The sequence below is a fragment of the Copadichromis virginalis genome, linkage group LG1, assembly GCF_057382275.1.
Source record: "Copadichromis virginalis isolate Kocher_CV1m ecotype Utaka linkage group LG1, C_Virginalis_male_GT1.1, whole genome shotgun sequence".
Taxonomy (NCBI): domain Eukaryota; kingdom Metazoa; phylum Chordata; class Actinopteri; order Cichliformes; family Cichlidae; genus Copadichromis; species Copadichromis virginalis.
In genome coordinates, this window is record NC_140618.1 from 39706422 (window position 1) to 39733808 (window position 27387).

Genomic DNA, 27387 nt, shown 5'->3' on the forward strand with positions numbered 1-27387 from the left:
TTGGATGTTTGCTGCCTTTTGTTCCACTTTCTGTCATCGTAATTCCACACTGCTTCAAAATTGTAAGGTCCAGGCTCTGGGGGGATGCAGTCTGTGTGCAATTGTGTGTTTTTCTGTCCAGGTCTGCTTTTACTCCATCTGCACTGTGTTTGGGATCACTGTCATAGTGAAAAATCAAGCTGTTACCAATCAGATGCTTTTCAGATGGTATTGCATGTTAGATTGAAATCTGACTGCACTTCCCAAACACCACTGGCTAAAATGCAGCTCAAAGACCATGAAAGAGTTTCCACCATGTTTTCAGATGGCTGTAGACACTTTCTGCTGTACCTCTCTCGTCTATTCATATTGATTCATCACTTCATAAGACCTGCTCCACTGACTATCACTACAGTTCTTGTTTTATGCCGGTAAAACTCGAGCAATCTTTGTCATTTTTTCATATCAATAAAGAAAGAAACAACATGACAAATTATGTGTGTATAGATACATTGCTATTGCCTAAATCTGCGCCTGAAATTTTCAGTGGTTCATGTCTTAAGTTATAAGTCTTTTCAAGCATTCCACTGAAAATGGTCAGGTACAAGGACTGGACTGAAAATGAGACTGAAAAGCAGACAAATCCAACGATATATAATGAAAAACTGAGCTCAAGTCCACTTTAAACATTACAAGAAAGTCTGGCTCCTTGGAAGCCGAATAGAAAGAAATGATGTGTAGTACAAGACGTTTGCACAGTACAATCGATTTTTACTGGTATTAAAGACAATACTTAACAGTCTCAGCTACACAGTCAAGTTACTCAAGAATAAATGAGTACAGTGTGTTAATACTGGAAAATGTTTCTCACCACGGGTTATGTTCTCTTTCAAACTGATTCTAAAAATGACAAAAACTACACAAAGTATTGTGAGGGTCTCTGTGGATTTCTCTCTCCATACAGCAGTAAGCTTATGTAAGAATGATTGGCAGATGGGCATATTAGACCATCCGCTGCCACAGTGTGATAATCCCACAGGGTGCATACATTGAGCAAACACACAAAACATTTTTTTAAAAATCCACAAACATCCACACGCACACCTCAACCACTTGAAGCTTATCTATTCTCGCTTTTGCTGCAGGTTTTAGTTTAGCTGTCCTTTTGCTTCCACGCTCCATCCTAAACTGCACCTGAACACAAGTCAATTTTTGCCAAAGCCCTGAAAAAGTAATTTTAGAAATCCTTCCAAAAACCTCTGAGCTGGCTGACACACAGCAGGGTCTGTGCTGCAGGAAAACAGACATCTACTGTCAGCTGGCAAAAGTCATGCAGGGCAGAAGGGACTTGATGTTTATGCATCAGGGCTTATTTTTATGTGCACAAAGATCCCACAGTGAAGTCAGTTTATTGGTGCCCAAACTGTTTGAAATCACATAAGAAATTAAGATTTTTTTCCAATGTGATTTTCAGTTTTAACAATGAACAAGAAACCTGGTCATTTTCCACGACGCAGTCATTTTACAAATAATCACAGAGAAAATGTAAGTAATACAATTTTTTTTAGTTATGAAGACGAGACTGAAGGCGTCTGACTGATTCCTGAAACAAGGCAGTTTTTATGTTTTTTTGCAAAAATGTTAGTTTTCAGACAGATAAAAATGTATTTTCTGGTTTACATATTAAACCAATGTACTCCAGTTTAAAGTACAGCTTTATTTATGCAGCGAACATGCTAAACAAATTCTAGGAAGAGTTAAAAGCACTCAGCCCTCGGCATAAAACTACTGCTGGATTTTCTTACATTCGTACAGTCAGATTAAATAAATAAATGAACCCCTAACAATAGATGTTTAGCACTTTTTTCTGTGGTTTATAGACGCAACAATTAGCCAAAGAAAGTTCCTTTTAACCAGTGTTTACCCCCTGTGTACTTTTCCTGATCAAATTCAATTTTAAAAAAGTTCTTAAAATCTGAATTGGAAATTGTGTTTGTATAGCATTAGTGGACAGTATATACATTTATCATGGCTATATGTTAAGCTATTTCACACTTTGAAATGTTTTTCGTACTTAAAGTGCTGTATTTATTTATTGATATTGTATTATTATCATTATCATTATTCATCAGTGTGATTTATTACAGTACTACTGTAATTATGTGGAGATTTTTATTTTTGTTTATTTTTTGGTAGATGCCTGATAGGTTTGTAGCATAAACCTATTCGCTGGAACGTTAAGACAATATAATTACACTGCAAGCAAGACGCAAGTAGGCAAACTTCTTCATGTTACTCGTGCACGGGAGAGAACCGGACAACCGCTTGACTCCAGTTGGTCTCGTCCGTTCTCCCATACACTGTCCTTTTATTGAGGTTACATGAATATGCATAGGTTCATTAACATACGACGTCTACATACAAACAAAGAGTACCTTGCCTGTGTGTGTGTGTGTGTGTGTGGGGGGACTGCTGATCAAAGGGTCAAACATCCTTGGTCAGGAAGAGGGTAGCCTCCCCCTCACCCTAGATGGTTCATCCTAGATAACACGGTGAGGAAGTCCTGCAGTTCATCTAAACAAAGAGCACTTAGACTAGAACAGACGCAACTACGTTAATCCTACCATAAAATAATAAGACACGGTATGACCTCTCATGCTCCCAAAGTGCTGTCTAATACACACAAAGTTTGCAGACTATCAAGGATCAAAACCTCTACCAATCTACAACTAATTACAAAACTCTAAGCATATATAAGTAAATATTTCTAAGCATAAATGACAATCAACAATACAAATCTAACATTTCCCCCCTTTTTGACCTTTATGCCTGAAAAGTTCCCAGGTATGAATACGTCATGTCTGACAGTTTCAATGCAAACCTTTTTATACTCAGCATATGTCAAATCACCCTAAATTACTGAAAGGTACACAGTTTAATAAATGTATTAGCAGTTACCCCATTCATTGAGCTCATCTCATGGCAAACTGCATCTTACGAGCAACCAAAGAAATTGTTAATTTAATAGTGAAACTAAAAAAGTAACATTTTCAAAAACATCTCAACTTGGTGGTGCTTCCTCCGGGTGTGCACATCACATGTCTTTCTGCAGAGTGGTTTAAGCTCTGCAGGGCGTCATGAATGTCTCTTCCAGTTGTTTCCATCACTGTCCATAGGACCAGAGTCCAAATGTATGTAGAATAGACATTCAAACATACTAGTTGGTTTTGTGGTTCGTCAACATGGGTCTCAGCTATTTCCAAGCTGCAGACCTCTCAGCACTCTAGTTTTATGGCCTCTTACCAGCCCCCATCACCTGACTTCAGACCTTCGTCTTGTGAGGGGGATATTTATGACTCCTTAATTGTCCACGCTCTGCAGAAAAAGCTCTCTGTGGAAAGGGTGCTGGGTTCCATCATCTTACTGCTGTTATGATCCCAGCAGCCTTCAGAGTGTCATCGTATGCACAGTATAGTGGCACAGCATTAGGTGATGTTCATAGGAAACTGCTGTCATCACCACCATAGCTTCTGGTTCCTGTGCTTTCACAGAATCATGATGTCATCCTCGAACTCCTTCTGCGCTGTCGATGGAGCTTGGCACGCTCCCCTCATCCCACGAGTTTTCATGTTCCAACGCTGCTGAAGGTTTAAGGCAGAGCACGTCGTACACCTTAGTCGTCTTCCTCAGCGTCAATATTGAATCTTTCATTTTATTTAAAATCTTGCTGTGGGAAGTCTCCTCTTGATTTCCTGGAAGCTTAGTAGCACAGCTCTCTGTGTGATGTCTGCTGTGCTGAAGATGATCTCTGATCCTCCTGAAGCCTCTCTCCCATCTTGTGGACGATCCTCTCCTCTATTTTGCAGGCAGTTTCATGGTCCTTGCTGTGGCTCCAAGGTCTGATTTCATGATGGGCCCCAATCAGCTTGATCTTTGACCTCAACCACTGCCTGGTCCTGTCAGCTATGCGCTTCTCACTGGGCCTCTGAAGATTTCTCAGGAGATTACTGCTGCACCTGTATTTCCTTGCTAGGAAGACAAACTATTTGGAGAGTATGTCAACAATCATCAAACCACATTCTTTAGTTCAGTGAACTTCACTTATAGGCCATCAAAGCCTCATCTGAACATGGGTGCACCACTTGCATAGGTTTAATATTTGTAAATAAAACGGCTAATCACACAAATCACTGCAACAATAATAAAAAACATTGTTTAATGTTAATCCTTGGACCCCTCCTCTTGACGCATGGACACACCCATGCGTCAACTCACCAAACCTGGATTCCAGTCTTAAAGAAAAAGATTAGCTAGATCATATCCCAGGCAACATCAGGGCATCTCCTCCCCTGGAGCAGCACCACCCTGGACCTATAATCCTGCAATGAAAATGTTAGTGTGCTTTGCATATTAAGTTTGCTTAACACCTGGCTCTCCCAGGAGCCTGCATACACACCATCATGGCCTGGAAAACAAAATCTGGAAGTAAAATCAAACTCCATACCTGTAAACAATTGTATCATAAGGACAAGAAGCATTCAACATCAGCAAGACAAGTGTCATGTGCAGGTTTTCTCAAATCAGTAAACTACAATTATTTTCATAAGTCGCCTCAGACATGGATCATCCCATGTACTCAGGCAACATTAATGTAATCGGTGACTGCTCTTAAGCAAAGTCACTCCACATATATATTACTATGGGCTCAAAAGTGGCCAGCTAATGAGCCCATATCAAACTATCCCAGAAACACTGTATCTCTTATTTGTTCTACTCATGTCACTTGTCCGTTTCAGCTGAATCTTCCACAGCATTCTCAAAGAAACTAACATTAGCAATACACATTGACTGTAGTCAGACAGAGGTCAGACACAGGTCAACAGGTTCCAGAGGTGCCATAAAAACACCATAAAGTCAACCCTAGCTGTGGAAAGAAGTAACACCAGTTCTCAACACAGGAAATTTCACACAGGTTATTCACATTATCAAAGTAACCTTCACATTTTCCCATCAACACAATGCAACAGCATCACCACTCATAACCTGTAAACACAGTTTTCCTCACACATAAACCCAGAAATCTTGTAGTAGAGAAACATTAGCCAGTATTCCTATAAATCACATGATCAAACACATGAAGAACCGTAATGCTGTAAAAACGAAAATGCAAATGTTAGCGCTTGCGCAGGCGTATGCATACTTTGTCACAGATATCTCTGTGAGCAACTCAAGCCTATGAATAACACACCTGATAAATGCACAGACACAGAAAATGGCATTTAAAAGGTTAAATCATCATGCAACCTAGAGTGTTGCTGTCATCTTTCTGCTCCTGTAAAAGGAAACACATGGGTTCATCTGCACCTTTGTCAGGTGGGGGTTAGCTTCACACAATCATGTTCAGGCAGTCAGTTATTTTAAAATTCTTACTCATCCACTCAGTGGTTCCTTCTTTTGCTAATTGTGGAAATTATCATCGCATTCGTTTCCACGCTCAGCAAAACGACGTTATTTCAAAAAGAAAAATAATTTAGACTGGATTTCCTCGTTGAATCCTTTTTGGGGGGGACTCTCATTTCCTAATTGTCCCAAATAAGTGGCTTTCTCCAGAGTCCATTTAAATGTGGAGAACTCACTTGGCACAATTTTCTCGACGACATGTAGCATTTTTAATTCCCGACGTGCAGATCTGCTTAAAGAAAAGAAAATAGACAAACAAAATCAGTGCCTGTTCAAAAGATAAAAATGAAAAATAACAGAGATTATCAAACAAAACTTTCAGTGCACTGTGAAAGTATCAAAATAAAAAGGCCTTGTTAAGTCATGACACAAACTCCTCATCTCAGGTAAATCATACCATTAGCATGGTTTATCATACCATCATACTAATCGGCAGGCTCAACTTCACAACAAAAGAAAAATCATCAGCTAGATTCACTCCAGATCAACCATCAGCTGCACAACACACAACATAATCCTAATGTCTTATTAGCTATGAGTTTAATTACCAGGTCTGTGCTCTTCACTCATTTAAGCCACAGATCTATTTTATTCAATTTTTCCTTTTCCCTTCATCATAAAACATGTGACATGCTGTCATGCACTTCACAAAACAGTCTGTTCTGACGTATTCAGAGTTGTGTATCTAAATACAGGATTCACTCGCACATCAAAGCAGGAAACTCAGTGTTTTAGAGTCTCCACTCAACACACAACAACTCCAACACATCTCATTCACTCATACTAGAATTCAGTCACCTTTCATTAATCTAAAACCGATCAACTAATTTGCATATCAGCTATTAACCCACTAAGTTGACAGGACGACAGAAAAGCATGTTCAAAATAGTATCACAACAGACAATTTCCCTCATACAGTAAATTACATGTGCTGCCTCAATCAAGCAGGAAGCTTCTCCCAATTTACCATTTTAACAACTAAATTTATTGTCTGATCACTGGTTGGTCAAACCAGGATCTTTTTTCCCACAAAAGTTAAACTGTTGTCCTGCAACCTGGAGAGTCAATTTTTTTCTTTAGGATAAATTCAGTATTTGATAACAAGTGTCTGCTAAATTGACACTAATTTAACACTGATGAAAGATAACAAGCTAATTTTCATTACATGTGTTTGTGTTATTAGGCAGGTCTAATGCATGTCTGTGGAGCTGCATCTCCAGCAGAGCATGTTCTTAAAGCTGCCTTTCCTACACATTTCTCTGCTATTATTTAATCATTTCTTAACTAATGTGCTATGAGTCTTCATGAGTCATTTTGTGTTTGGAATTGTTAGTAGGGTTAATGCATGTTCTGCTTGTGTGTGTGTGATTTTGTATATGTTTCTATTTTCGCAATGTTTCAGACTCCGTCTCAATTTTCCAACTTAAGCAGTCAGTTTTCTTTTCCCCAGGTTTGCTAACCCAAATTTTGATTTCCCACATTAAATAATTCCTATGTGTTCTCACCTAGTCTTCTCACTCTGTTGTCCTCTCACTCTTTTGTCCTCTCCCACTTCAACAGTCCCGGCAGTTCTCCTTCAGCTTTGTCCTGTCTAGTAGCTGAAGTGCTGCTGCTGCCTTCTTGGGCGACTTCTTAGCAGCTGCTGCCGATTTCTTGGCTTTGGCCGCGGCGGGCTTCTTGGCTTTGCTCTCAGTAGCCTTGTTCATCTTGAAGGATCCGGAGGTCCTGGTGCCCTTGGTCTGCACCAGAGTGCCCTTCGCCACCAGGCTCTTGATGGCGGTCTTGACACGGGCCTTGTTCTTGTCCACATCGTAGCCTCCGGCAGCCAGAGCCTTCTTGAGGGCGGCCACGGACAGGCCGTTGCGCTCCTTGGAAGCGGCCACGGCTTTCACAATCAGCTCGCCCACGCTGAGGCTGACCTTCTTGGGCTTGGAAGTCATCGTCTTCTTCTTCTTGGCCTGAACCTCGGTGCAGGGCGTAGGGCGTGTTTATGATGGAGCCTTTCCCACCACAGCGCTGGCACGTTGAACGCATCATGAAGGGTCCATTTCTTTCATGTCGCTAGCCGCATGTGGCTTGCCCGAGTCACTCAGTCCTTTTTGAGCATTTCAACATGCTGCCGCCGCAGACCCTGGCCTCAGATCCAGCAAGTTTAGCGCGCTGATCTCCAAAAAAGTCCCGAAGGCCAGAAAGACGTCAAATAAGTGTCTCGTGCTGAGAACTCAAACAAAAACTCCTCTTCACGCTGCCATCTTGCTCGCCCCTCCGTGAAATTCAACCAATCAGACAGGAAGATGGGTTTGCTTTCTTCTTCTGCTGCTGTTTATCCACATTGCTGCTGCTTTGCTGGGACTTTTTGTGCTCAGGACTTGCTGCTGTCTCTTTATCATGTTATTGCTTTGGAGCTGCATTCCTTATCTTCAGGGAGGAGTGAGCTCGCTTGTGAGGTTGAGAAACACATGGCACTGTAAATAAGTCAGCCAGAAACTTGGCCTGCATGTTTCCAATGATGTTAAACTATAACTTTCTTCCGACTGTTGCATGTGGAAAATTGATACAGGTCTGCTTTTCACCTGAAAGTGACAAACTAAGACATTTCATTATTATCATCACTGCTTAATCAACACACATCTCTCTCTCTCTCTCTCTCTCTGTCTGTGTTTGTGTGAACAATCCTTTCTTAAAAGCAGAAAATGACATTGTAGTTGTTTTTCGGCTGATCAACACAAAACCTTTTTCCTATGATTATTTCTCTTCGTCTACAATGTAATTTGTCTCTTTTTCACTCTTTTTTTTTTTCTTCACAATAGCTGGTGGTCTGCAAAATCACTGCTCTCACTCACAATCAGAGGCAATCACTTTTGCACAGTGCACAAAAACACTGTGATGTCAGACACATTCACACTCACTTTTTCATCTGCATAAATAAACCATATGGCTGGAGATATGTGCCATGGTGATCCATAAGCATGATCACCAGTTTATTTAATTATTTTTAATCCAACAAAACAAATAAACAAAAACATGATGCTGATGCTACACACACACACACACGAGTCAAGGTGCAGAAAAACTGCTCATGGAAACGCTGCACACTCTCTGTTTCCCTCTCTTTGAGTAGTTCTCAGACAGCTCTTGATCTGATAATGTGTAGCTTGCTCATCAGCTCAAAAAACAAAAACAAAACTGCAACGCGACATCACACAGTAGTTGCATGCTCTGCCCACAGTGGCAAAGTCTTACACTTACATATTCAACACAGCTTCTCCATCATGTATTTTTAGATGTTTCATACAGGGTTGAGCATATTAGTTGTTTTCACAGGTGTGCTCCATATCTCAACAATGGCACATAATAAGACGACCGTCTTCCACACAGGTCAAGTGCCTCTATGCACTTCATTAGTTTAAATATTTACCTATATCACTTCACCTCACATGTCATTGTACTGAATTTAAGCAACCACAAGTTTAATGTAGGTTACTTTTAACAACTATCCACCTCAATTAAATCTATGGTCTGGCACACAGGCTGCTGTCGATCAGGGCAAGCTAAAGAATAAACATTGTGTCAGCAAGGGGTGGGGGGAAAGCCATTCACCAGAGCATATCTTAAGTGCTGCTGATGTGGGCTGGCCTTCTCCACAGCTCTCCAAGGCTGGTGTGTTTTCTGAAAACTTCTAACATTTGAATCTCTTCCATTTATAAGCCTGCGATTAACCGCACGGCTCAGGTCCGCGTGACCGCGCTTGCGTGAACCCGCGCAGCTGTGGAGCCGTCGCTCTCTCTCTTTTTTACATAAATACTTTGTGCTGCCAGGAGCAAAGTCCAGCACAAACGTCTGTCTCCCTCCGACTCACTCTTGGTTGCTTAGAAACCCGTGATAACAACAACAGTCGGTGTCACAGACCACATGTTCTGCTCCGCACACACAACAACAACAACAACGACGACGACAATGACAACAACACAAAATAGGCCTACTGTCCAGCACAATCTGGACCCCGCGGAACTTCTCAACACCCCACTGAGCGGTGGAGAACTCACTACAGTACCCCACACAGCGGTCTGTATTTCGCCCCACTAAGACGGCGAACCAAAAAAAGTTCGAACTGCGCAACTCTGCGACTTAATGCTTCTGTACAAAAAACCCCACTGAGCGGCTTTGTACATCGCCCCACTTAGACGGCGAATTTTAGCCCCACTAAGCGGCCACGGACAACGCCCCACTGAGCGGCGAAGACGTAATTTTAGCCCCACTAAGCGGCCACGGACAACGCCCCACTGAGCGGCGAAGACGTACAGTTATAGAGTTGGACTCTAAACTTACTCGGTGTTGCTTAGCGTGTAATATCAGCCTCGAATCCCGCCAATCGCCATTCATCGAGGAGAAAAGACATACAGCGAATCCACAGGAACTTCCTGGCTGACGTCAGTCTTTCAGCGTGTCCCTCCTCCCCTCGGTGAATGCGATTCCAGGGCTCCGGCATCGAAGGACCAATTAATGATAGGTTTGTAGCATAAACCTATTCGCTGGAACGTTAAGACAATATAATTACACTGCAAGCAAGACGCAAGTAGGCAAACTTCTTCATGTTACTCGTGCACGGGAGAGAACCGGACAACCGCTTGACTCCAGTTGGTCTCGTCCGTTCTCCCATACACTGTCCTTTTATTGAGGTTACATGAATATGCATAGGTTCATTAACATACGACGTCTACATACAAACAAAGAGTACCTTGCCTGTGTGTGTGTGTGTGTGTGTGTGGGGACTGCTGATCAAAGGGTCAAACATCCTTGGTCAGGAAGAGGGTAGCCTCCCCCTCACCCTAGATGGTTCATCCTAGATAACACGGTGAGGAAGTCCTGCAGTTCATCTAAACAAAGAGCACTTAGACTAGAACAGACGCAACTACGTTAATCCTACCATAAAATAATAAGACACGGTATGACCTCTCATGCTCCCAAAGTGCTGTCTAATACACACAAAGTTTGCAGACTATCAAGGATCAAAACCTCTACCAATCTACAACTAATTACAAAACTCTAAGCATATATAAGTAAATATTTCTAAGCATAAATGACAATCAACAATACAAATCTAACAATGCCAAACAGGTAAACTAGTCATTAGTGATGATTTCTCACATAATTACATTCAGTGGTCTGATCTGGCATTTTGTAGTATTTTAGTAACTCTGTTCTATTAAAAGTGATTTTTGTTTATAACTGGCTTTCACAGCTCCTCTGGTATTATACCATGTCACGCTCCTAATGTTGCCAGATTAGAGTTCTTTTTAAAGACAGGTTAAGAAAGTTGAGAATTTGGGGTATTTTTTTTAATACAGCCAGCGTGATTAGCACTGTGTCATTAGGATAGAGAAATACAGTCCACATCCTGACTTACCATGTAACTAAGAACTGCATGTTAGTGCAGAGCTTTTCATAACTGTACAACATCTTATTCTGCTGTTACATATAAATAATTTTGCTGCACTGAGCTTCCCTCGTGCGCATAATGTATTTGATTACTGTGTTTCAAGGAGTGATCAAAAGATGAGAGCCATGAAAATCTAAACATTTCATTTGGCTTAAGTCTGACTGATCTCTGTTTTTAATAATAATTTCTCAAACATGTCAGAATCTTCTACCACAAAGATTTGATTCTGCTCTGACGTGCACTGTGCACCCTGATTTCACCACCAACCTTTAACTGGTCATGAGAATGAATTTCATACCAGTGATAATTGTAGGTGATGACATGTACAACTAAGCAGTGTTCGGCTGAATCGTTTGCAAGCTTGAAGATGAAATGCTGGGCAAAGAGTAAGAACAGGACTCTGCTCATCAGTTTTTTCTTCCAGTATTCAATGATACTGGATTCCCAGTCTGGTTCCCCAGACTGAAGCTGTTAGTACTGGATTCTAATGTAAAGGCTGATGGCATTTGAAGGAGACCGTGCAGGTAATTTTTAATTTGTTTGTTTTTTTGGCCTATAGTCTTTGCATCATCATCACTGGCCCACTCACCATATTTGCTACCTCTTGACTTAACTTCCCAAAAATGAAAATTTATTTGAAGGATTACTTTTTTGCCACACTGGAAAATCCGGCACCCATCACAGAGGCACAAGTACAAGGGGACATGATGGGGCTCTACTGAGAGATGTAAAAATAGCAGCCACACTGAAAATGGTCCAGTGGAGCAGAAAAGGATAACCTTCAATGTGAGATCAGCCAAATTTAAATCAGGTATGGTTTTTGATTTTCATAGGCCTAATCACAGAGCTATTTGATCTTTGATGGATCTTTCAAGCCCTCTGTCAGTCGCCACAGTGGATGAATTAAGTCTCATTAGTGGAATCTTTACTGTGATACCACCTTGATAATCACCAGGACTGAATGATGAATAAATGTACAGTTGGCTCCTTTTCCTGCCTCTACAATAGCTTTCATAAGCAAGGTCCATAAAAACGTTGGTGTATATGCAATAGCTTTAGAAAGATCCAAATAAAGCCATGTTAGTGCATATTGTGATTTAACGTCTTTCTCAGTTACTGTAAATGGAGACTGTTACAGAAGGTCTGTTAGTTAAAGGAGTCTTTATGGCTGAATAGATTTTTTATTTGAAACTGAAACTTCTGGAACAGTCTGCGTATGGCTTGGATTATATATCATGCTCGGGTGGTTTGGGTGATGTGGCGAGCACAGTATGGTAATTGTTTGCTTGCATATTTTATGACAACATATGCTTTTGCATGTATCCATCTGTTATGTTGCAGGGTCACTTCTTGAATGAATTTGTATTAGTTGTGCTTAGACAGATGGAGGATAAGGAAATCGAGTTGTAAAGTCTTAACGAGCCCTCATTGAGAAGGGCAGCGTGTAAGCACACAACTTCACACAACAGCAGAGCTTGAACAAAGAGGAGCCGCCACAGATAAAGGAGTCATGTGGAAATATTTCATCATGCAAAAGACAGGTAGGCACAGTGGTGTGGAACCGTAGCCTTAATGATCTATAGAACTGCCCCCCTCTGAGTTGCCTAGCAACACAAGGGATTTCTTTCTGGAAGAACCCCTCACCAGTGCACATCCCATGCTTTTAACCCTTCAGCCTCTGCTCCCCAAAACAGGCTAATATGAAATCCAGCATGTGCTGCAACCTCTTGCAACAATGCATCAACAGCATCTAACATTTCCACCATCAAACCGTGATCTAGCTTATGCTTCATTCTCAGGAACTCTGATTTATTATTCATGTCATTTTCCCATGCTGCTGAAGTTCGTTGTTTAGCCAGAGACTGAACTGAGTCAAAAACCAAACGTGACCAAACCAAATGCTTACTTTAAAACCGTCCCTATCACCAGAAAGTTGACAACCATGGCTGATTTATTTAAAGGAATTAAAAAGATGACTATCTATTTAGGTGGCATCTCGGGGTCATGTGAGCAAGTGGGTATCTGTCCTTTTCAGAAAAGCACGCTTTTTCATGTGTAATTAACATTGTTACAAGCTTTGTTAAACCTAACAAAGTCATTAGTGCTTAAACTATATGCACAAATAATGAAACACACATGTATATAATAAATGTGTGAAAGAGAGACCCTCCACCAGAACATCAAAAGTGTGCAGTGTCCTGTGGTGTTTGGTAAAATGATACTGGCATCTGTGGGTTGTCAGGGTAGGACATATCAGTCTTATTCTCACACGTCTGGGTTGGGAGTTTATTGATCTAAGGAGTTTATTGAGCACTCGCTGACAACATACATATCTCTACAACACACCTACCACCAAGCAACAACGGGAAGGAAAAATTCTTTTAACAGGAAAAAACCTCAAGAACCAGCCTCAGGGAGGCTCACCCCCAGCAGATGGCTGTCTGCTGGGGGTGAGGGGAGGGAGACAGGACAAAAGACACACTCTGGAAGAGAGACAGAAATTAATAATAACTGATGATTAAATGCAAAATGGTGCATTAACACAGAGAGTTAAAAAGTTTTGAGTTTTGAGCCTGGCCTACTGCAATGTCAGATATGACAACTAAGGTTCAAGATCACCTGATCCAGCCTTAACTATATGCTTTATCAATAAGGAAAGTTTGAAGCCTAATCTTAAAAGCAGAGACAGTGTGTGTATCCCAAATCCAAACTGGGAGCTGGTTCCACAGAAGAGGGGCTCAATAAAGCACTTCCTCTTATACTGCTGCTTTACTCGTGGTTCCTGGGGTATTTAAAAGTAGAGTGTAGTAGTAGTATACGTATAGGAGAATTTATGTGAGGAGCAGGATTTTAAATTTAACTGTGGATTTAACAGGGACCCAATAAAGAGAAGCTAGTATGGGCAAAATATGCTCTCTTTCTAGTCCCTGTGTGTGCTCTAGCTGCAGCATTTTGGATCAAGTGAAAGGTTTTTAGGACAACCTAATAATAATGCATTACAATAGTCCCAAGTGTATCTGTTTGCAACTAAAATGTTGTTTTGACAAACTAAAAATTACTAAATGAAGCAACTACAGTCCTCAGTATGAAGGCAAAACACAGATAACTCAGTATAATTAGTACAGATTAGGTTAAAGAAAGAAATAAAAGTAATTGTTCCTCCCTTTTTACCTCAGCCAGTACATTTGTGTTTTCATCATCATTCTGTCTCTAAACACAAGAGCTCAAAAAGTTTTGGATGAATTCCGTTAACAATCCATCCACCAAGGTTATCAAGGTCAACTTAATGATGATTTCCTACAACTGCGGTATTTACGGTAAGCATAAAGAAAGTACCGTGTACAGATTGAAAAGGTCAATAGAGTGATCATAAGCTAGAGTGATAATAAAGTGATAATAATGCTCTGTTGTTTGTATTGATGGCATGCAGGCACTTTGGATGTCCGACTGACAGACTGAGTCAAATAAAGTCAAATTTTATAAAATGCCTTTCATCTTTAAGACTAAAAGTCCTTTGTCTTTATTTGTACTGGCAACATACAGGAAATGATACTGGTGTATGAAGAGTCTAAATATCCATCACATTTGACCTTTGACCTCACTTTCACTCTCACATCTGCCCTTCTTTCAAAGTGACCTCAAAATGTGCTTTAATGAAACTATTGTCAAGAGCAAGAAAACAAATGCAATACAAGGAATATATAATGTAACAGTATAACAATAATATTCCCTTAAAAGTAAATAGTGCCCAGAAAATGAGCTGCTTTGATGCTGCCTTTGTTTTTGTTTACGGTGTATTGTTGTTGCAGTAAAGCATTACTTGGATTCCATTCTCACTAATGACTTTCTCTGCTCCAGCTCCAGTGTGAGGTTATGCAGTGCGGTTCAGCCCCACGAGAGTGAGAAAGACGAGGATGAAAGGGAAGTGTGTGAGGGGCGGAGTTTAGGGATTCATGTGCGCGAGTGTCTGCGGAAGGGGTCGTGCTACTGTAACCGGGGAGGCGGTGGTAGATGAGGGTGCGAGCGGGATCATGTGCGCTGTAGAGTCGCTCTCCGTGGTGCTGAAAGGAAAACTCTGGGTCTTAAAAGTCCTGTGATATGCACGAACTGCGACGCCAAGTCGGAGTAGCAAGGGAGTAAACATGAAGTCGATCATAAATGCCTTAAAAAAGGAAGGTAAGAGCCTGCGCACTCTCTTCTTTACTTTTCAAATAAGGCGCTCAGCTTCTGGGCATTGAGACTTCCTTCAGTACACAACTTAGTGGAGAAAGTGGAGGAATTTTGCTCGCTTTGTCTTCGTTCTTGGGTTATTTTAACCGCGTTTGTCAAGCTGTAGGTAGGTCGGCGCGTATTTAGGTTACACGAACCTAAATCTGCGAGTTGTCTGGGGGTTTTTTCGGGCGACAAAGAAAAAAAAAGAGACAGCGCCCGACATTGGACTAGTTTGTAGGTCACAGAAAAGAGAAGAAAATGGGACTGAAAGGTGGAGAAAACACGCACAGACATGACTGCGCCTCGTTCCCCTCACTCAAGCAGACCCCGGGCAGCCGATCCATCTGGCTGTGTGTGAAACAGTGTCGCTGGGTTGACGTTTTCTATTCTTTCGCTGCTAGTTTCTCAATGAAGACTCGCGAGCGGAGCTGTGCGTCGGGCTGTGTCGCCTATAGGCTGAGAAAGGATGCCAAAAATCAGCATCCTCAGCGAATACAAGCACAAAGCAGAGACGGACTTCAATGTATCCTAATGTCATTACTATTAACATTTAGTAAGGATTAAATATAAATAGCACTAATGATGCCATTGCATTTAATGAGCGAGTGAATTGGTTTGCTGTGGTACAGCTCATGTCAGAGTCATGCGCCCACAGGCTGGAAGCTTAAATCAAGTGCCATAACTAAATGAAAGATTATTAATTGAAAATAAGTCTTCGGTGACAGAACATAATATCCATCTAGTACTTATTTTAACTGCCTTACTTGCATAGTTTTAGGTTCTCTGCATCTATAAAGTGTAAGACAAAATATACATAAAAATAACATTATAAAAATTATTGTTATTAAATATAATTATTATTATTATGGGCAATAATTCCAGGTATTTTCAGGTCTATCATAAATGTTTGTGGTGTTGCAGAACATGTGTTTTCTGAGCATCAATATGCGCAGTGTTCTTTTCTGAAATCTCTTGCAGCAAACATTTAGCTAAATTCTATTACTTACATTTAAACTTATATATCAAATCTGAAATCAGCCCTTTATTGGGCTTAGTTAAAAGTACTGTACAAAACTACAAATTACTTGTCTTGAGCAGTAAATGTGTGGTTTCAGGGAATTATGAATCAGCCCCTTTTTGCGTCACCACTGATATGGTAGTGTCAGATAACAGTAATTTACCCATCTGTCATTGTGGCATTTTCATAAAGTGATGGGCGTTCGGCCTCTTGTTCCACTGAACTCAAGTGAAAATGAAAAAAATGCCTTTATAATTCAGAAACTACAAAGAAAGTTAGGGAGGGATTTCATATACATGAAAACCACTGAAGAAAAGGTCCCTATGCTTGAACATCATGTTGTATGTGAGCACCATCATTTATCATAATGTGCTGGATTTAGCAGTCGACAATGTATGACCAATATCAGTTAGTTCAACTTAAATCTCTTTTTTAATCCATGTGTAAAGATGCTGTAGTGTTGTGCATGTTTACTTAGCTTAGGTGAGTAGTTTAGGTGCCCTTGTTGAATTTGTTGTAGTATTCCTAAAAAGAGAGCATCTTGCTGGTAACTTGTGCATGACCATAACCAGGTGCAAGCATTTCATTCGCTTCAACTGAATAGCTCCATCTGATGGAAAATGCAAATGTAGCATGTTCGGCCTAAATATGCAATATTAGCTAAATTGAAAAGAGAAAGAAAACAGCTTCAGAATTTAAAATATAAGGAAAAAAAAGTCCATAATCATCACTTTTTCTGATTTGACAAATATATCTATCTTCCGAAATTTAAATAACAGTAAAGTTGAATGGTTGAGTTAACTAAAACTACAGATTTATAATACCAAAAGCTGATGGTAATGCTTTTTTCATGAGTTTCATAAGTTACTCACATACGTACAATTTGTTAAAGTATTTTAAAGAGTCAATACAGTCACAGTATAGTCCCATAACACAGTCCAGTGAGGGGTGGTGTATTTAACGTTTAGGCCTTTTAAGGACTTAGTATCATCCCAATTCTGATGTTATCGTGTCATTTGACGAAATAAGACATAAATTAAATCTTTAATTCCTCCAGCTGAGAAATGTTGTAAAAGCACATCAGTGTAATTCACTTTTCACACCCCCACAAACTAACGATGAGCTAATGATGACTGTTTAAGAAAGTGCGTTATCTGGGAAAGCTGTTCACCCCCTAGGAGTGAGAGAGCTCATATAACACGCTACATTTATGGAGTGGAGGGTTGGAAACTGAAATTTCAACATGGAATTGAAAATAAGTTTGTCCTGTAAATTCTGCTCAGAAAGCAAATTCACACCTCAGATTTACAGAATCTAATGCAGCTATGTATCCTGTCACATTCAGTCACTGTAATAAAAATGTACAAACATATAACAGAGGTGAGCGGGAAGATTATTTTAAAGGATACAATGGCAGATTATATCTATGTTCTTATATTATGTTACCAGTACTGGGGATATCTCAGAATGATCACTGAATGGGTGACATTTAACAAAACGAAGCCAGAAATATACTTTCCGAGTTTATTTATATCATCTGCATTGTGTAAATCTTTTTCTCATAAATAGCTCAGTTGTAGATTGTTCTCGGCAAACACGAGAATCTTGTTCTTGTGTCTTTTAATAGATGATAGTTTATAACGAGCTATAGCTATGAATTACCATATAATTCAGGGCTTGTGTTTCTATGCAGTCTTCATTTAAGTTCTGATAGTTGTGAGGTTTTTTCAAAGAGGATACTTTTGCTATATTTACAGTAATTGTTCAACTTTTTGTGTTTTTATTAAGAAATATCCGGGTCTTGACTGTTGATGGGAGACACAGGGCTAACAGCGGTTTTCCATGTCAACACTAAACACTGCCTGTCTAAGAGTTTCTGTGGTATTATGACACTGTCAGACTACATTAATGATGGGAATGCACATTAAATGTTGGACTCATTATTATTATTAAAATGATTTGGATGTCATATCTGATGGATTTTTGCAGAAAGACGTTTAGTTGTTCCAGTTGGGGCTTTTTTGGGTGTTGGTGTTTAATGACTCAAATAATCTGCCCTTTGACTCAGTCAGTAGTTTGCTATTTATGACTGGACGTGAGACTCTGACGTCTGAGTGAGAGAAATAATTGTAAAAAAAATTCAAATTATGTGTAAATGGCATTGAAACTGAGATTTGCACTGTGGATATTTTAAACCATCTCATCTGATAGTTTTTAGTGTTTATTGTTCTTGGCTGAGTTCCTCACCTTTTCCTCTGCTGTGTGGCTCACAGCATGAAGAAGCAGAGCGAGGAGAGTTAAAATTGTCTTATTAACTGAAGGATTGATTCAAAACATCATTGAATGTTAGTGAGGAGTGACCTTTGAAGGAACACCGACAAAGTTACTTTGCACAAATTGGACTAAGACACAAACAGCATTTATACTGCATCCATCTAACTACTTGGTCTCTTAGCACAAAGTCTAAAACATTATTTAGCTTGGCTGAGGGCTTGTTTGATATGCATGAAGAGCTTTCACCTACATAGATTCCACTTTTAGAAGTATTACATAAGATGCTTGCTTGACCTCCAGCGTCCAGTGGCCTGGTTAGGTTTAGGTTTAAATGAAGCTTTTGCCTGTATGAGATACCAAAAAGGGAATTTTATAAGATAAGAATTGTGGGAGAGTTGATTTAAAGGTCTTAGTTTCTGAATTGTTGCTTATTTAGCACATAGCTAACTTACCACTTCCTTTTCTGGTAGATGTTGCAAGGTTAGTTGGGATGAACGCCTATTTGTGTGCGTGCTTAGAAGTTAATACCAGCCTCAGCAGCTAGGAGGCCACACACACCTCAGGGGCACACACAGATAGCCCAGTGGCTCCTAAATGTGCTAGATTATTAGACGATAGCATCTCTTCATCAACACGTCTGTTGTAGAAAGAGAGAGAGGTCTGAGATATTAGTCCTGGAAAGTGATAATGACTCAGTGAATCCCCCTTCAGATGTTCAGGCTGTTGGGAAGTGCTGAGCACGAAGCTACAGTACAGCTAACAGGCCACAGTGCCTCCTTAGCACCACCGTGTTAATCATCTCCAAATCAGGAGATGCTTATTGAAATGGCTGCGGGCCTGTTCTGTTCGGCTTTCCCTGCACCACCATAATTGCGAGGAGAGTTGGCGATGGCAGCTGTAGGCTCTCATCTCACAGTGTGTGGAGTAAAGAATCCATGGGGGAAATCAAGGCCAACTTCGATTGCTGCTTTAGTGAGACAGTGCAGTGGACTATCATGTACTGACGGTCAGAGGAAGAGCGGCTTAGAGTGGAGGTCATGGCTATCGGGTTTGGTTCAGTGTTTGTGCACAGCTGATCTTCTTGGTGGACTGTATGTTCTCTCCATCATGCTCAAGATATGGATTGCTTAGATTAGTGATTATTTTCTTTGTTCCCTGATTGCAAAGACTTGGAGAACAATTTCATTAAAACAAAACAGACAGTGTGACAGGGTTAGTGGTGACGTTGGACTCAGGGTTAACACTGAGTGGGACTAAATGAGTAAAATACAGTTTATGTGGTCCTCTGCATGAAAGGTCATTTCTAAGTGCTTTATGACGAGTAAATAGTAACCAGCTCACTCTCTCGTGACTTTCTCTTCATGCAGCGGTAATTCAGCTTCACCTACTGATGACTGTAGTCTTTGCTCTGCTCTGCAGCCTCAGTCAGTTCCACATGCTGCCACGTGATCTATTTCTCCACTTTCTGCAGGTTTGGCTGCTTTGCAGGTCACAGAGACACCAGAATCAGAACTTCCATCAGCAGCTGCTTCCAAGGCAGTGGTGCTGTCTGTTGCTCTAACGAAGCAATGAAAAAGACCTGAGAAAGGAAGTGCTGCAACTTACTGTTTAGCAGTCACTAAAACACAAAGATGAGAGTAGTGGAGTTGTGTACCAGTAAATCGGATGCAGATCAGTTGCAGTTTAGGTTATAAAACCTAAACTTAATATTTGAAATGTATGAACTTGGACGATCTGTGTAATTTGCCAAAGAAAATTATGTATAAAAAATAAAAGCACCTCTCTGATTTTGTGTAGTTTCCCCGACTCCTACCAAACCAACAGTGAAGCATGCAGACTGGACTGTTGGGGTCTGAGGACTTTATGTGGTAACATTCTAATGAATGGCAGGACCCAGGGTTGGGTGTACCACCGAACATTGCAATGAATGAATGTTGGAGCTGCTCAGTGCTTCCATCAGGTCTAATAAGACTGACAGAGAAAACCATAGCTGGTACGCTCCTAGTTACTAGCACAGCATACTGAAGGTTTATAATCTTTTATCTTTCACACTTCATTTTTTGCTTTATCTCATTGACTGCGTTGCATTTTTAGAAACAGTTTTTACCGTCAAAACATCTTCCAAAGCTTTATTCTATGTTTTCTTAAGATGAATAGCCATTTTACAGGACCTGGTTGAACTTATACAGTAGTATATGGTATCATAGGAGAAAATACAAGAAGCCCAAGCCAACTACCCCCAGATCTCATTACCGAGAACCAGCCTATTCATTTATGTGCTCTCTAACGGATGTTTGTTTTGGGTCTATATCTTTTGACTTATCTGAGCTACCCAACTAAGCCCTGATGTATTTAATAGAGGACATCCTGGGCTTTCCACTGATATCTCATGTGTTTGGATGGGCTGTTTTAGCTCCAAAGAGGAAGGAAATCACACAAAAAAGTTCAGTGCAAAGGTTCTTTTCTACAGCCGTGCTGAACAGAGACGTTGCATATATGTTAGTACAAATGAAGCTTTCTTATGGTCAAGAGAACCACTAAAACAAAGTGTGACCAGCCAAGTGCAAGATCAGCACAGAACAAAATGCAACAATGGCAAGAAGCGTAATTGCCCCTTTTCTTCCCCAAATTGTACAGCATGCGCTCAGCTGGAGAGGATTAATAAGAATCAGAATGTCAGCAGACCTATGGATGCAATTCAGACTTAATAGCCCTATTTAATGTTCACATACACACTGTGATTGCTTTAGAATACATTGCCTGTCCATCACAGATGCAAATGCAGGATTATGTTTTGATTGTACAGTTTAATATAGAAATTCAGAGCCAAACGGCAAAGATGAGCCTGCAACCATAGGGTTTATTAGCTTTTCTCATACGTATATACTTTCTGCTACTTTTTCCTCAATCAGCCAATAAGCATTAGCAGGATACCCACATTTATCGGGATATTAACATTTACCTTACTGTAAAAACTGAAAGATTAACTGTTGTAATTATCATTCTTAATAGCCTCTTCCTCTAAATATTTGTATTCACATGAGCTTAAAACTTTTCTTTAAAATATTCATATAAAGTGAAAGTTCTATGTTTTTAATCTGGGGACTTCTGTGATTATATGGATTTGTTGTTTAAGCTTAATGCTGTCAAATTTGCGATAAAGGTAAAGTTTCTATTTGACTGCTGGTTCTTTGTGTCATTAATGAGACGTCTGAATCAATCATGGGATGATTCCTTTTATGTTTCATACATGAAAATGTAGAGATGCTACCTACATACTGTACATGATGAATGTCAGATAGACCAGAATGTAATCTAATAAATACTTAAGCACTAAGCAATACAACAAGAGGAGACCTATCTTAAGGACACTGGTAGCCCATCTAGGATTAAGAGGTTCAAAATAAATACAATAAAGTGGATCATTTATGTGAAGAAGAGTGACACAAAACCTCCAAAATCCAACACCAGAGAGGTCCAGAGGTTGAGCCCTTCCAAAGTTATTTGGCTCTCTGTGCGGTATTTCTAAATGGGCATACTGTAAGAGCTCCTTAAAGCTGCAAACATATAGAAATCGATTTCTTTTGATACAAACTATGTAGTTCAGCCTGCACCATTAACTCTGAGCTTGGGCAGTAAATCCCTTTCAGTCGAGTTTAATATAAGGAGCCACAATATCATGGTTTGGTCACTGCCGTCTGATGTGATCCCACGTGTCAACAAAAGGTTACACAATACTAGAGTTTCAAAGAATGAACCATATCCAGGGTCACGTTGGCACTTTTTTAAGAATGAGGGTGACCTCAAGGTTACTGATGTGCTGCAGATAGCTGTCCACACACAGGTGAAAAATGAACTCAGTGACAACTCCAGATCAGACAAGGTAATTCACATTCGAATGACTTATATTGCACTATCACACCAACCTCCAGGTGTTATAGGGCAGCGGTCCCCAACCCCCGGGCCTCAGACCGGTACCGGTCCGTGAGTCGTTTGGTACCGGGCCGCGAGAGTTGAGGCTCAGCTGTGAAATGTTTGGTTTTCAGGGTTTTTATCGGTTTTCAGCGTTATTTTGTTATCGTTTTTATCATTTACTCGGTTTTCCTGGGTCTTTCACGCGTGTTATGAATAAATTTTCTTTTTTTCGGTACCGGTACTGGTTTTATTTTGTTGTATTTATCCGCGACACCTTAAAGGCCGGTCCGTGAAAATATTGTCGGGCATAAACCGGTCCGTGGAGCAAAAAAGGCTGGGGACCGCTGTTATAGGGGTTTAAGCATCAGCAGTGCAGCAGTGGCACTGACATGGGATAAACTGAAACATGTAAAGCTCAAACAGACTACCACTGGGAAGGAGTTTTAGGGACGTGCGTGATGCAGTACCTGTTTGAGGTAGCTCGAAGGTTTTGCTGCAGTTCCTATAAACACTTCTTTTCAAACATACATGTACCTTTCTTGTTTGTCTGTCTAATATGTTATTTTCATTCTAAATAAATGAAGCCATCTAGTAAGCGTTTGTCTTTCTTTTTAGATTTCACATTTCTGATCCTATTTGGCTGACTTTCAACAGTATTGTCTCTCAGTCCAAAACACTCTCTTCAGCATCTGCTTGAAATGAGACTTTTCCCTCCTCGTTTCTTTGCAGTGCCTTTCCGTGAGGCTCCAGCCTACTCCAAACGCAGAAGGGGTCCATCTTCTGGCGACGGCAGTGGAGACGGCCAGTCGGCCTCTTCGTTATCAGCGCCACGGGTCCTTCTGCGCTCCAACAGCGATAACAACCTAACAGTCAGTCAGTACCAGCAGCAGCAGCACGGTTCTCCTGGCAACTGGGCCCCCCATCTGCAGCAGCACCAACACGCCCAGCACCAATCACACCGGGCGCCCCAGCAGGGTCACTCACAGCCTGGCTCCTCAGCATTACATCGCAGCCTGTCACCCCAGCTGCTCCAGCAGATGCCCAGCGGCAGCCCCAATGGAAATGTGGTGGTTCGGACCATGGGGAGAGGTGCAAGGAGCCGGTCACCCTCCCTCAGCCGGCTGGGGGAGGAGGCCAGACGGGCTGCACCTTCACAGCGCCAACCAAGGTGAGCCTCTTCAGGACACTGAAGTGATGGGCTGTTTGTATTTGAAAAACACACACTTTAATTTTCATGTTTTTTCTTTTCACCTGATCTAGGCTGACAGACATGAAGGTTGGGGGTCGAAAAATAACTCACAAAGATTTAAATTTCAGTATTTTGCTGATTAATTCTGCAACACGCCGGGACTGGGGTTTGATCTCTTTAATGACAACATACAAAAGCCATTACTGTCATTTTACACCTGCATGATGCTCCTATTGAAATAGATTGAAATCGCCATTAAACCATAATTTTTATACAGCTGTAAAATTACAGTTTACTGTGGCTGTTCCATGTGATAAGATGCTGCATTGCTAAGTTATCAGTAAGGTTGGTTAACGAAAGTGGAGCACAACCTTTTTTGTGCCACAGACCGGTTTTATGTCAGACATATTCGCAGATAAATACAACAAAATAAAACGATACGACCAAAACCAAAACTGTGGTGTTTTGTAAATTTAATAATAAATTCACTGTGTAATTGTGTAACTTTATTAGCAGCGTCCTCCTGAAAATGTGCCAAATTGAGAGTAACATCCTCCTCTCTGCCCCTTAATGCTCTCTGGTCGCTATGGTAATGTGTAAATATTTCTTTCAAAATAAGACGCACAACTACAACACGAGAAAAGACCCAGGGAAACCCAGTTAACGATAAAAAACCTGTAAACCATAAATTTCATACCCGAGCCTCAACTCTCGCGCCCTGGTACCAAACGACCCACGGACCGGTACCGGTCCATGGCCCGGGGGTTGGGGACCACTGGGTTATGCAACTAAATCAAAAATCAATAGGTAACCAGAGTATTTCTCAACTCCCCTAAATTATGAGCTATCCTTTCACATAGAAAGGGTAGTGAAGCCATGTACCGTGGCTGCAGCGCTGGCTAGTAGTGGGAGGCTGCTTAACCTACTAGAACCAACAGGTAACTGTTTAATTGATATTTTTGGTGTCAACAAGAAAGGACAGAAGTGTCGATTTGTATTTGGAGTATTAACGGTTTAAAAAAGTGCAACAGGGGGCTTGACTCACTTTTCAAGTAAGCATCATGTGGCCATTTGAGGAATTGCAGTTTTTGGTGCTTTCACATCGGCTTCATTTTACTGGACTGAAAAATATGTATCACTGGTTCCCCTGGAACCACTCTGGCTTCCTACAGCAACTATGGCAACCGTTGCTATGGTTGCCTGCAGACACTTTGCTAATGTATGCAAGTTTGTATGTATGCAGTTGGTGCACTTCACATATCTGGCTTAGTGTGTGTGTGTGTGTGTGCGTGTGCGTGTGCGTGTGCGTGTGTGTGTGTGTGTGTGTGTGTGCGTGTGCGTGTGCGTGTGTGTGTGTGTGTGTGAGCACACCTACACACCTGCACAGAAGTTCACTGAGAAATGCCACCATGCATCTGCACATCTTTTTGTGGTGGTGTTTGCAGGAGCACATGATTCCCAGACGATTAACATGTGATGGGTAACCATCAATCCAAATTAAAACACATGCTCTGTGGTCTTTTCCCCTGCCTCCTCTTCCTCCTCCTGTTTCTTGGCAGATGGACACATTTACAAGCACTCTGCCACACCATCACTACCCACACTGTCTAGCTCAGCCCATGTCCGATGTCAGAGAGAGAAGTGGAAAGAAGAGATGCACTTCACGTTATAGAAAAGATGTGAAGACAAAGCTGTAGTGTAACGATGGGATGAGATGAAGAACAGAGTAATGAGGAGGAGGCAGAGGTTGCTGAAGGAGAGAGAAAGGAAGTTCAAACTATGGGATGTAGAGTGAGGGCAGAGGGGATTGAGTCAAGGCAAGAAAAGTGATGGGGGAGATGAAAGAAGGGGAAGAGCAGTGGAGGAGGACAGTTGTCTTTGCTTCCGCAGTAACATGAACATCACCATCACATCTTTTGACATACTTTCAATAAGACGCTCATGCGGCTTGTAGAGGAAAAGCAGGGTAGCTGCTGTTCTCAACATTTTCATGTGTTTAACTTTACTAAACTCACGTTTGCTTTGCTGATAGCCGATGAACATGAACAGATAATATAATGCTGTCAAGCAATCAAGCAGAAGTTCTCAGCTGTTTCATTTAACGTGGTTGATTTTCATTTGATTTTGATTGTGATTGCTTTCGAAAGGCTTACATGAATATATGATGAGGAAGTTTTAAGTATGTGCACTTTTACTGAGAGGAGAGGTTCCTTTTCTCCAATTCTAGATTTGGTGGGTTTCATTAGAGTACTTAGAAATGCTCTCTCTTTATTGTCTACCAGATTTGCCACACATTTGTTTTTAGAATTTTGTCGAAACGCAGTGTTTTAATAGGTCTAATAATTAAAAATATCCAACTCATTTTCTTTTAGCAGGTGTGGCCAGGTGTGTGCATAGGTGGATAAATCTGGCAGAAACTGCTCTTTATATAGGTCAACCTTTTCCGGCCTGCCCTACTTATATGCCAAAATCATGTAACACAACATTTTTTATCAATTATTAGCTATTAAAAAAACAGGGACACGTGACATTTTTGCAGAAAAAAGTATCTGATATACTTCTCTGTCTCTTTTTCATGTTTAATCAGTTAGACTAAATTTAAACACTGACTTCCAAAGTTGGTAAATCAAAATATAATTTTACTGAATTGGTATTTTTTTAGTGAGATTTTAAAAGATGATAACAGGAAAGAACTTAAAATTTATTGTATTATTCACCTAATTTAATCACACTGGTCTCATTTGTGCTCTGAGTCATTAGGCTGCTTCAGAGTCACCTAAACACCAAAATTAAAAAGTAATTTTCATGATTAATAAATAATATTAGTAATATTTTATATTAGTTATTATAGATATTTTAAAAATCTGTTTGTATATAGTTTTGTGCCATAAAAAATATGAAATAGAGCACACAGTACATGAATTTCATGTACTTTAGTTTTTGTAAAATAACTTCATGCTTCAGTATGAAATAAGTGAAAAGTTCACATTTATAATGTAATGATGATTGTGTAAAACACTGCGTATCGCATCCAGAAGAAGAAATAAATGGGTATTTAAAGCATATACTCAGGCCTCAGTTGCATTTGAAGCCTTGTGAAGTGCAGCCTAAAAAAACAATAAAATAAATACATATTTAACAAGTACATTTGATTTATTTATTTATTTATTGAATTGCAAATGACTTTGGAGTACACAAAATGTACAAAATATACTGTGTTAGAGAGGGTTAACTAAGAGGAAATATAGGACCTTACGTGTGACTAATAAATACCCTATAATGTAGTATATGTACATGTAGTATGTGATCCTAATCATAAGATGCATACATATACACTGCAAGAGTTCTGATATAATAATTAAAGATTCTGATAAAAGACGAGATCAATTAAAAATCAGGTATTTGTTTGTTTTTAACTTAATATAAGACTATATAAAAGTCATTGTGGTTTGAGCTGGTGCAGGAAGGCAAGTGGGTTCGAACCAAAAGAAAAGGATAAGCTGGGTAATAATTACAATATAAAAATGACTAATAATGTTGGTCTGTGACCCAATCCGTATTTTTTCCATCAGGGTTAGTAATGAGGGACATTCATAGCCTGGGCTCAGTAGAATTCCTCATGGCCCAGTTCTAGAAACCAAGCAGCCCATGACCTTTTATTGTATTTCCACTTGGTCACATTTATATGACTGAAAGTCGATATTCAGTACAAATTAACAATAACACATTTAAAAACACTTATGTAGCTCTCTGCAGTACAGTCCATGACTTTGGTGTGGTTATTTTCCTAATTTAGTTATTGTGTTTTTTATAATGAGCACTTTCTGTTCGAGGGATGGATAACCAATGTTTCTCGAACTGTGTTTCCGTAGTATCGTTAGGAGTCTTGGTTGTGTTATA

At 40.4% G+C, this 27387-nt stretch overlaps 1 protein-coding gene and 1 pseudogene across 1 annotated transcript in view; one reads left to right on the top strand and one right to left on the bottom strand.

Annotated features, from left to right (window-relative positions):
- The window catches only part of shank2b (SH3 and multiple ankyrin repeat domains 2b), a 230239-nt gene that overhangs the window by 83660 nt on the left and 119192 nt on the right, over window positions 1–27387 (top strand). Inside the window, exon 10 of the mRNA XM_085462321.1 lies at window positions 23028–23466. Within this exon, the coding sequence (XP_085318447.1) occupies window positions 23028–23466 (439 nt within the window). The remainder of the gene's footprint in view (window positions 1–23027; window positions 23467–27387) is intronic.
- LOC146719249 (histone H1 pseudogene) lies at window positions 5646–9180 on the bottom strand (annotated as a pseudogene).